The 12563-nt window shown below is 34.2% G+C and overlaps 2 protein-coding genes across 3 annotated transcripts in view; one reads left to right on the forward strand and one right to left on the reverse strand.

Moving 5' to 3' along the window:
* The window catches only part of Arl8 (ADP-ribosylation factor-like protein 8), a 153372-nt gene that overhangs the window by 60765 nt on the left and 80044 nt on the right, over positions 1-12563 (forward strand). The gene's annotated exons all lie outside the window — the stretch shown is intronic.
* The window catches only part of upSET, a 29723-nt gene continuing 17587 nt past the window's right edge, over positions 428-12563 (reverse strand). For both annotated transcript variants that reach the window (XM_069498712.1, XM_034968760.2), the window contains exons 11-12: positions 11358-11477; positions 428-11021 (exon numbers count right to left, since the gene is read on the reverse strand). In XM_069498712.1, coding sequence (XP_069354813.1) covers positions 10993-11021; positions 11358-11477 — 149 coding nt within the window. In that variant the 3' untranslated portion in view covers positions 428-10992. The remainder of the gene's footprint in view (positions 11022-11357; positions 11478-12563) is intronic.

The following is a 12563-nucleotide window of genomic DNA, read 5'->3' on the forward strand; positions in this document are numbered from 1 at the left end:
GTGCGGATTGGCTTTGAAGAAGTTAACTCTCAGGTATGCAGGTTTTCTCATGTGTTCTTTCACCCATTAAAGCAAGTGATAAACGCACAGCTCGAAAAGAGATGCGTGCCCGGGATCGAACCACGGATCTCCCGACGTCTTAAACCACCAGGCTATCACCGCTTTCAATAAGTCACTATTACAACAGACGGCTCGTGGGGTATGGTTCGGGGTGCTGGAGGGTGACAGCAACTTTGAATTCTCTTTGAACTCTTGAAAAAATTGAATTTTTAGTATATTATCTACGATTCGCGGACAAGTCCTTCGTTTGCATAGGCCTTAACACGCTCACTGCACAGGTAGATCCTTGAGGAAGGGCGAATCACATAGGTCTAAAGTCTTAACAAAAAGAGGACAGGCAGGGATGAATGAAAGGAAAGGCATTAGATTCAAACGAAGATTTTATGTAATTAATTATCATAACATCTTTTATTCTATATTATTATTTTAAATTTTACATGCTTAGCTTCAAACATTAAGAAAGAAATAATAATATTTAACATCTGCGTAATATACAAGAGCTCTACCATTTTACGATCCGCTTAAAATTAAAAAAATATAATAAAAATTATATAATTTATGTTATATTGCAAAATATTCTTTTGTTACACGAATATCTTACATTCAACCGATCCGATAACTCAGGCCAAGGCGGGAAAATATACAAACTCCTTATAAACTTCTCTAAGAGGGCAAGTCCCTCTTGGCACATTTTGATACATTTACATTTTACCCCTAAATTGATAACACTGTTAATCGAACATGGATCATAATATAAACGCAATTAAAAACAATTTATCAAATAAGTTTTTTTTATCATTAATGGATATCGAATTTTACCTCACTATTTGAGAAACGGGACTCTCGATGTTTAATAATTTGCAGATAAATCGATTTTGAAACGACAATATTATAATCCTCGATACAACCGTGAATTGATATTTTGGTGCACAGTTATATTTTACATGACAAATGTACCAACAAGAACTTGCCTACTTAAAAAAACATTAGTTTCGACAAGGCAATGTAAAGGTAAAGACGCATCATCCGACATCGTTAACAAAATATATGTAGCTTTTTATCGCTTATCCATTTAACATTACTATTTACACGACACAGGTTTCCTCTACTGAATGATATTTTAAAAGATATCACAAAGATTTCATCTAATATTCTACAAAATACTTCATATTATTATTATTTTATGTGTTAGAGCGCATCATGCTGATTTTGTTTACACAACTTCATAATGTCCAAAGAAATAAATCGTCAGATTCGCCCTAATATCACATACAGCCGTACTCAGAGTCGTTAATCGTTACTTATGATGACGAGACATTTATGTGAGAGATATAGCTCATATCTCGTTTTAACTAAACTTAAGTAACGATTAAGCGACTCTGAGTACGGCTGTAAGTGCGAAATGTGTCAACAGAGCTAGGTCGCCAACTTGGAGATCGAAAATAGCAAATTAGGCAAGAGAGAAAGAGACAACCTAATCTCTCACCTCTCTCGGATATAGTACTATACTTTTTTTTAACAGGCATATCTAACGATTTCAATCTTATTCAAAAAATACTTTCAATTGGTACTAACTCTCTCATACACAAGACTAACTTAACAGGACTAGTGCCATCTTTTCGCACAGTTCCTTTTGGAAAAGAACGGTATTTTATCCTATTAATTTAGTTTTAAACTTTCCGTACAACCGAATTAGCACCATTAATTAAAAAAACATTATTTTACAAATACCCTTCCACCTCGGTAAGTAGTTCAAAACATTGTGATATTAGATAATATTTGCAATAAAATAATTCCATTTTTTTTTATTAATTATTGAATGAGACTTATTATTGAATTTTACGTGATATTCTATTTAACTAGAACGTATAATTAATAATTTTCTATTAATATGTGGGGAAGAACATTAGTATGAAACAGAAATTATTGTGAGCTTAAAACATCCTACAATAATAATAATAGTCTACGATATAAAATTAAACAATATTATACCAAAATATTTTCTAACCTCTTTAAATGTTCTCTATACAAAGTTTATGGCAAGTTTTTCACTGAAGCACCCAAACGAAATTTAAAAAAAATTAACGCTTTTACAAACATTATGCTCTTATGCTGTGCGAGCAAGATACAGTGCGACAAGTCTCTCTTGTGACTTGAATGACATTGACGACAGGGGGGCGCTGTTGGAGAACAAAGGTTTAGAATATTCAAACACGAACAAAGGGGACACTTGACGGCAACGTTAGTTCCGATTTTCACCACGCGCCAAGATAGCCTTGTCGCACTGTAGTACACAAGCTGACAGAGACAAACATATGAGTAAATGTTTTAATAGAGTCGTAACTTCGTGTGCGTACTTTAGTTTAGTGTCCAAAGACACATAAATGAAACATCACAGCAAAATGCACTTTAACATCAAGACAAAGCGAATTCAATTTACAGTTCTATTCAACAACCAGAGATACACTAAATAGCAGTAACTATGCCTTTCAACGTAACTTTGACAACTAATGTCAACATTAACCACTAACTGTCAAAGTTACATGGAAATTGAAACAGCAAAGTTACCCCGACTCGATATTTACATTACATTTCAATTCATGATTTTGAAATCATGAACGCACCGAATTTTACATACCACAACTCGAATTGTCAAAAAACTGGATCGAAATAATAATGTACATTTCAATTCTATACAAAAAATTATATCTTTTTTAAATATTATTTAAATTCACGCATAAAATAAAAAAAATAAGCTGATTATTATTGTTTTGCGTACATATCTACTAATGATGAGACGAATATCGATTTCGATTATTTACTAATCCGATTATTGTTATTAACTAATCTAAATTGACAAGAACTAAGAAAAAATGTTCTCTAAAGAAGAGTATAGAGTATAAAGATAGTCTAATCAATTTAGATTAGTTGGTTTAATAAAATCGATTTTCCGTATGTATTTGAATATTTCACATAAATATGCCAATATTCGTTACATCACTAGCGTCTAATAATTCTATACACTAATACATTTTTGCCTTTAGGCGATTTATTGCAACGGTTTGTCTAATATCTAAATATGAATAAATATTATGCAGAGCTAGGCAATGAAACCAATCACATTATACACAATAATTTAACACTAAATTGACATAACTAAAAATATTGACATCCTTTACACAATATTCGCTGCAGAAAGGGACAACACAATTATTAGTTTTGTAAAATTAGTTTCCCAGTATTTGTGTAGAACTAAATTGGTACTATTGTTAAGTAGAGATTTTTTTGCAGATTATTATTAAAGTATTGTCACGTTTCTGAATAAAGCTAATATTAACTTTTAAAAAAATACATTGATTTAACAATAATAGCTAAAATAAAGTGAAATAAGTATAGTTTACTGATTTCATCAAAAACATGTAAAACTTTTGATTCAGATTATAAAGTAAGATGTTTATCTTGATACATAACAAAATAATATATGAGCAAATTCATATAATTATTTGCTTACCAAAAACGTGACAACAAATACTTAATAGATACACATAAGTATAATGAATATTTTATATTAATAAAATTTAGGCAAATTATTCCTGCACGTGTAAACGTGTATTTGCCAGATTTTTTTATATTTATTTTTGAAAAATTGAGAGGCGACCTGCGGGGACTGTAAAACAATGAAGTAAGTAGATTTTTTGCGTTTCTGTGTGACATACTTGAGACGATGCAGACGCCTGCAATAACTATTGTAATATAGGTTTAACTCCCCCATTAACTCAAAAACTAGGACTTCGGTATCTGTTCAAAATTAAATGCAAGTATTCAATGAAGTATGAACATATTTTAAGTTTTTGCATCACAAAAAATAACTAAGAATTAAGTATCGAAACGAAGATGTTCGTACAATAAATGGCTCAGTCTACTTATTATAAATGTATAATTTAGATTTAGGCGGTATTATCAAGGCCATCCCGGGCAATGTATAAAAAAAATATAAACAGCGCAAAGCAAAGCCGCAAACAAAAGTATTGCCTACTAACTATAGACTATAGGTATACTGTTCACTGAGACGCCTAAGTGAGTAAGGTATGACAGTTGACGGGGTACCAGCCACAAGGTAACGTCTCCGTGTGCCTGAGTGTTGCGGGCCTCTTTCGGATAGGTCCGGGGGGAAGAGCAGCGCTTGGGTCGGTGTACCATGGTAACATGGTAGACAAATCTCTTTGAAAGGATATTGTTAGTTATAGCTAATTTGATCTGTGACAGTTGACCTAAAAAATAACACACACACAAGATGTCTCAGTCAAACGGTATACCTAAAGAACGATAGTTTTGAAAATTGGCAGGTTTTGCTGTATTTTTTATATTTCCGTTAATTTTCAAATAAATAATTTTTGTGAGGAGGATAAATTTGCTTGAATTGAGTACAACAAAACATTAAGTATTTTTATTATGATTCTGATTTCGGGCTATAGCAATTGGTAAATGATTTTACCAATAAATATGAGATTTTCATATATCCATTATGATCTCACGGTAAAAACCGACACATATCCTACAATTGCATCCGATTTTTTAAATTACTTCCTATTCCATTTACAGAACGCGTAAAACAATAATAAATAAGGCATTTTATGGTACGTTATTCAATTCAGATCAATAATTAATAACGTGTAACGAGAAAAAACAATGTTTTTATCAAAAAGCTAAATTTTAATTGTGGTTGTTGTAATTTGACACATTAATTCACTTCAATTTTTTTTAAAAATTAACAAAAATTGAGCAAATAGAATGGACTAAATTGCACTGGGCGAAGCTACCAGCTATATCATATACATCACTATCAAATTTTTTTTATATAACACAAAAATCTCAAATGGAGGCTTAATGCAATAAGTAGTCCCAAATTCTCAATTTAAAAAATGTCAGGTTGTGTTACTGTACTGTTTAAAAGGTATTGTATCGACAGAAAAGATAATGTTTTTTTATAGTAAATGTCAGACATAATAATATGTTTATTTTTATTTTTTATGATGTAATGTGTGTAATGATGTTTATTAAAATGAGTATATTATACACTCATTAGTAGTAAATTGTTGAATTTGAATTATCTGTCTTAGTATTAGTAATGTTTCAATTTCAAAATGTTTTGTAAAGATAGGTGCTTTTAGCCTGCATTGACATTTTAAAAATGACAAAAATGGACTATGACACTTTTTGCATTGGAGTCTCCAAATATTATGAGACCTAATTTTTGACCGAATTTATGACATCAGTACCAATATTTTTTGCTTTAAACAATAACATTAACTTTTATATTATAATCAATACATAAAAGTTGTATACTTAAATAAGAAAATGCAATATTATTAAAATTAAAAAAATGTGATAGTGAATGTGATAAATTATAATTTCAGGTGCATTCACAAAACAATTACATTTATTTGTTAAGTTGTATTTTGGTTCAATTCACCTGTGCTATATTGATTAAGTACTTATATAGTTTAATTTGTATTTCCAAAAATTTAATTATGTTAAAACCAAAATTAAAATTAAATCGATTAACAAACAGAATATTTTGCAAGTCCATTCAGTCGCACGTGTATCACTGGGTTTATTACGAAACCTACGATTAGAGCATTATGAATACAGCAATTGTTCACATTGGCTGGATTTGTGTTACCCTCGTGCTCATACAATATGTGTAGACATGGGGACATAAAAAGAGCCTTTAGCTTTATACCGATCACAAGCACCCGGCGTCCCTGGAAGCAGCTACTTCATTAAGAAAATCAGTAGGCTGACTATTCTTTTCACCACGACGGCTACCTTCAAGACTGAGCTATCGCGGTTGCGGCTTTTTGGGCTGCCCATGTTTGAGGTGACCGTTGACTCGAGAAGAAGATGTGAAGAACACATTTGTTTTATTGCCCTCATAAAGAGGAAACTAAGGGTCAAATCTGAAAAGCGACGGACGATCCCAAGCCTACCCATTGCACTATTATTGTCACAGTTCACGACAGTTAGGGAACTTCTAACAAAACGTCGAGGCTTCGACGTCACTGGCAGGCATCAAATGTTAGTACATTTGTCGTACCTACTTCTATAGCCTATCCGAGAGAAAGTAGTATAGCGCTCTCTCTGTTACGTAATCCCACACAAATGATAGAGGCTAAAATCGCAGTGGGCGTGAACCATTTTGAGGCACCAACCAATCACAAACGACGACGTTTTTTAAAAACATATTTGTGATTGGTTGGTGACTAAAAAAGATTCCGACGAATTGAGAACCTCCTTTTTTTGAAGTCGGTTAAAAATGGTTTACGCCAACTGGGATTTTTGTCTCTATCATTTGTATGGGACTACGTAACTGAGAGAGCGCTATGCTAACTTCTTTCCATGGATAGGGTATTATAGAAACCATTACGCTTAGATGGGAGGGACAGAGAAAGTGGAATATTAATTTTGTTAAATCATTTTATAGCAACAACAGAAAACATACGCCTGTCAATACAAAATATAGCGATTATGGCATTGATTTCATCAAGCTTCGTAATACAGTGGCAGGTATCCGCTTTGTCTAACATTAACTTTTAGTCCGAGGTTTACATCAATTCGTTGTTAGGCAGGTCGATGATATTGTACGTGCAAGTTTCTGAAAGGCGAATGACACAAAGATGAAAAATACAGTGAAAATATATTAAAAAAAAACCTGTATTTTTTATCATCTTCGCTGTATTTTTTTAATGATAAATTATGACAAATTATTATCTACTTTAAAATGGTACAGTTGAAAGTTATGATAGCAACGACAAAAATGGTGAACTGAAATCACAATTTCTTTAGGTACCATCAAAATGATTAATTGTTAATTTTTATCGGCGGAAACATTAGAACATTTTTTTTACCATTAAAAGATAAAATGCGTAGAGTTAGAAAGTCTGACTGACTTGGGTTCGGTTGTTTGGTTATTTCTCTGAAATTCATATTACAGAAATCGATGTCAGTATTTAGTTTTAATGGGGCAATTATGTTCAGTAAAAAAATTACTATTTATTATTATTATTATTAAGTTTGAAATTATTTTTTCATCGTGTGAATTTGATTTCAAGGTTTTGCGTCATTCTGCACTACATTTAGGTAATCTAAGAAAAATATATGGTTTATTTACTAGCAATTTTACTTTAAAAGTGTAATAATAAAAAGGAGAATGTCATTTGTGTGTCTGTACGTGCTTATACGTGATATCCTCCTGGTGCAGACTGCTTAATATACTTAATAAAAAACATAACGCTGTCTCTGCTTTTTTATACGCGGTAAATTCAATAATATCTTTCTAATGCATGTAAATGAAATACTAACGATATATTCTAGCGTTCTCTCTTTCTAAGAGCGAATAGGTCGTGTCACGCACACATGCATAAATGAATCTTATATTGCAATCCGGCCAATGCAAATGACGGTTTTAGATTTTGTCACAAAATTTAATGCACTTCATAGTTCATAAACGTTTTTATTATTATGCAAACACTGTGCAGAGATTATGGTGTGAAAAGTACTTGGAAGTAATTGTGATGATAAGTGTCATACACTATTAAAATCTAATTGTGTAAGTGCTACTAGGAATTAATAAAAATATTGACTGATTGTTTTACTGGTATTATTTTACAGCTAGTTTCGAACCGAGCTAAGGACAGTAGTCATTTTGAGTTTATTTGCTAGTCCTCATAAATAGTGTAACGTTAAAACGTAACTCTATATACGAGGACGTACATTAAAAGTTCGTGCTTATAAACTTATCGCAACTGGCCTACTAATAACTCCCTCTCACTCTCTTACTATAGTGTGTAAGTGAGATGGAATGATCAGCGCCGCTATTTTCGATTAGTTACTTTGAAAGCACGAGTTATAAGGTCAAATTGAAAAGTTACACTCATGCTTCTGGAAACAAAGACGAAGGCACTTCTAGATTGGCCTGAAAATTCATAAGGCTTTTGGCTTCGGAATTTTGTGGATTCGCCCAATTCGGCCAATCGCGACGTGCCGGCCTTCCGGTTTTGGACTGTAATATAGTAACGAAAATCTAAAACCGGCAGCAAAATCTAGCGTACCGTACATAAATAAGGGCCTGTACCATGTGATGTAAAACTTTGCAATCACGCACTTTCTTACATAATTATGACACGTATTTACCTCTAAGAATGGCTTTATCGACACTAAATTACACAATGTAATCTACACTAACAAGAGACCTACACGAAACAACCCGTTTACACGACATTTGCACGGCACGTTTTTTGCAGGATAAAATCTTACCGAATTCGTAGTGGCACATATGTACATACCATTCACATGGTGTTTGTACTGCAAAAAAAAGTACAGTTTTAACCGTGTGAACGGTTTTATACTATACCTAGGGCCGAGATCTATAGACCATATTACCCTGACTTTGCTCAGACTTAAGTTTCCGTTAAAACAAGACAGACTTATGTCACCGATCGTTTAAACAGTGTATTAAGTCTGAGCAAAGTCAAAGTACGCTCAATAGATCTAAGGCTCAATGTCTGCGTCGCTGCGTATTTGGTAAGATGTATCCTGCAAACAACCGTGCGGTGTTAATGCCATGTGAACGGAGTCTAAGAGTTAGCGCGCACCACGGTAATTTCTGTGCGTTTTTCCCCCACAAAATCTGTGAACTATAGAACTACATGGATTCCGCACCCGATTTTTATTAATTTAAATTTAAATTTATGGATTTTAAAACGCACCGCAACTCGCCGCATTGCAGTGTGCGCTCTCTCTAAGGGGCCATGCTTTGATTACGTCACACACGTCAAAAACATGCGACGCGTTGGCGTCAAATGACATCATAGTATTTTATGGACTACAAAAAGTCATGACACCACTAGTCATAAAAATGCTAGGAATTTTAACTCAACATGCGCTACGTAATTTCGTCTCGCGACGCGTGTTAATAATATATTTCTTTCTACCCTACTTTAATTTGTCACGTGAGTTTGTCATATTCATGTCACTAAAGTTGTAAATATGTAACATTTAGGTATAACAATATAACAATTCATCTAGAATATTTTCAATAATATAGTTTGTATATTCAATATCTAGGTTTAGAATATGACATTGGAATAACAACTGCTGGTCGATTCCGTAAAACCTGCATCAATCATTATTACAATCGAAATTATTGTGATTGGCTGAATTTATGGTATTCTTGTTGCAACAATGAATTGTAGCCAATAGTGAGCGAGCGTCAACCAATCAGAGGTAATTGCGATCGTGACATTGTAGCTGTCATTGTACCGCAATGGCGCAGCTGTTCACAAAATGAATTGTGACATAATTTGTCACTTTTCGAATTAATGTGTTGTCACAATTATTTGCAGTTGAATGTTATGATTTGAATGGCGCTTATTCTGTTGTTTTTCGCTAAATTAAATTTAGAATATCTGCATCCTCTTTTTTTAATATTGCTAAAAAAGGACGGAACATGAATTTTACATTTAGACTCTAAATTTTAGTGCACGCTACAAATTTAAACGATACGCTCGCGACTGGCAGCTTAAGTCACGAGGTTTGACGGCTCTAAATTAAACTTAAAGCTGTCAAACTATGTCTGTTCTTTTCATATTATATTAGTAAGAAGAGGATGCGAATGGTCTAAAATTTAGTTGTGCTCAGAATCAGTACCATTGTTATAGTTAATTTGTGATAAAATGCGTACAAAATTTTAGCTTTGTGTGAACTGACATATCTAAAGTACGATTTTATTATAAAGGTGACCCATACTTTTGAGATGACAGTTGTGACAGTTAAAATAGCGAGTGAGTTTTCATTTTGTACGGACTATACTGATCAAATTCAAAATCACAAAAATTCATATCATGATATGATATCACAAAAGTTGAGATGTTTCCTCTTCCTATTAATTTGTCACATGTTTACACTCTTTTGTTTAAAGTGTGGCGTAATCAACGGATGGTAACAATCGGACTCGTTGTATACGAGTAAAAGAAGAAATAGTTAAACAAATAAAATAATATAAACAATAATTTTAATTTACTTACATTATTGCGTACAAAAATCTTATTAGCCAATTCGACATACAATTACAACCCCTTCGAATCTCCAATATATTCAATAAATAAACATATCGCAATGATACATAAAACACTGTGTGTACACATATAAAAAATCTTTTCTCTATTCAATAATATTAATTATACCATTATATTACCTATACGTACCGTAAAATTACCTTATAACTCTCCTATATACAATATGTACAGAGGGAAATAAAAACAATTTGTACTTGCAGAAAAACCGTGAAAATGAAGAAAAAATTAAAAACGATAAGTGCTAGAACGCACTACGGTTTTCTCCCGCGGTTCCAGCGTGCACAACCGCAGAACACGCACTCGCGATTTCAAACCGCTCTTAATTTCATTAGAGATCAGTTGTGTATTACAAATCGGTATACATTTTGAGATCTCACTCGCCATTCTAGCTCTTCTTTAAAAGTACGGTTCACCTTTAAATTATGGACTAAGAACGTACTTTTGACATGACAGTTGACACGGAGCTAAAATGGCGAGTAAGAAGATCTCAAAATGTATGCATTATACGTGGTTATATTCTGCGCGTCAATATCAAAGTCGCGTTTTTAAAATCAGTCGCGATGAATCATCGCCAGTGCGTTCGCAACTCCGCTTGTTTTCATTTCATCGAACCGCAAAACGTTGCGGGGAAAAACCGCCCGCGGCCAATCGTAGAGCGTTCTCGCACTGGACACGAAACCGAACATAATATAATACAATACAATAAAACCGAATCGATTATAAAAGTGTATATTACAAGCGCGCCGCCCGGCGTCGCGTGAGATTTACAAAAATACTTCCGCGCCGCGGCGCGCCTCTATCTGTCGCAGCGATTCGCGACCGCGTCTGCAGCAATGGAAACAGACACTAGTTAATATTGTTTTAATATAAGTTAAATAAAAGTACTTGAGCTGTGTGGAGTGTGTATTATATTTACTTTTATTTTTATACAAGTTGACTGCAATCTCACCTGGTAGTAAGTGATGATGCAGTCTAACATGGAATCGGGTTAACCTGGAAGGGGTATGCCAGTTCTGGTTACACCTGTATAGTCGAGAGACAGAAATCTGTCTCGTTTTAATTTCTAGGTAAAATCAGAGCTAAGTCAATGTACGTTCTATAGGCGAGAGTTTAGTGTGGTTGGTGTCGTGTGCTGTGCAGCAGTGCGTCACGTCAACTCACCGGTGTCGGCGAGGCGCGCGTCGTCGTCGTCGTGCAGCGCGAGGCCGAACTCTCGCCGCAGTCGAGAGCTCAGGTTCTCGCGTTGTCGCTCGGACGCTGTGGGCTGAGCGTCGAACACGCCTAGGGAAGACAGATAACAAATCTATACTAATAAATAAAATTGAAGTGTATTTCTATAATATCGAAATAACTACCTCACGTTAGGCTCATATTATGGTTATTTGAACTGTAATGATTAAATCACACGTTTTTAAAATTATTGTCTGTCTGTTTGAACGGGCTAATCTTCGGAACGGCTGAACCTATTTTGACGGGACTTTCACAGACAAGTAAAGCATTAACCAGGGTTACTGCCTTATACTAGGCATTACCAGTGGTAGATGCATCCGACGATTCAAAAGTACTTGTGAAAGTTTAGTTGAATAAAAAATATTTTCATTTCATTACATTACATTTCTTTACTTGCTAAAGGCTACTTTTATAACCGACTTTCAGAAAAGGAGGAGTTGTGTTTTCTACTTATGTACACCAAAATCTCCGAGATTACTGAACCGATTTGCATAGTTTCTTTTTTAATTGATAGAGACACTTTGCAACGTTGTCTAAATATATAAAAGGAAAAGGTGACTGACTGACTGACTGATCTATCAACGCACAGCTCAAACTACTGGACGGATCGGGCTGAAATTTGGCATGCAGATAGCTATTATAACGTAAATATCCGCTAAGAAAGGATTTTTGAAAATTCAACCCCTAAGGGGGAAAAACGGGTTTGACACGCGGACAAAGTCGCGAGCGTAAGCAAGTTGCATAATAAAATTGGATTCCAACTAATAATAATTTCAAAATGGCCGCCATAAAAATTAAAAAGTGTTATTCCTTAATTCCACCAGGCAAAATATATTATTTGTTGCAGTATATCAGGCTACAATAACCGAACGTAAAATAGAAGGAATAACATATTACAAATACATAAGTACCTCTGCTCGAGCGACAAGGACTATGGGGGCCACGCTAGTACAGTACGCGGCCGAAAATAATGAACATCGATCTTTAGAAGGAGATAGCAGATTTGTAGAGCACCGTCTCGGTCGTTGAGGCCGACAAAACGTCATATGGGTATGAGTGACAGAGACAACGCTCTACAAAGAAAAAATAACATTCTAAAGGCCAATGTTCATCACTTTCGGCCGCGTACTGTAGCTT

This window comes from Maniola hyperantus, chromosome 5, assembly GCF_902806685.2.
Source record: "Maniola hyperantus chromosome 5, iAphHyp1.2, whole genome shotgun sequence".
Lineage (NCBI taxonomy): Eukaryota > Metazoa > Arthropoda > Insecta > Lepidoptera > Nymphalidae > Maniola > Maniola hyperantus.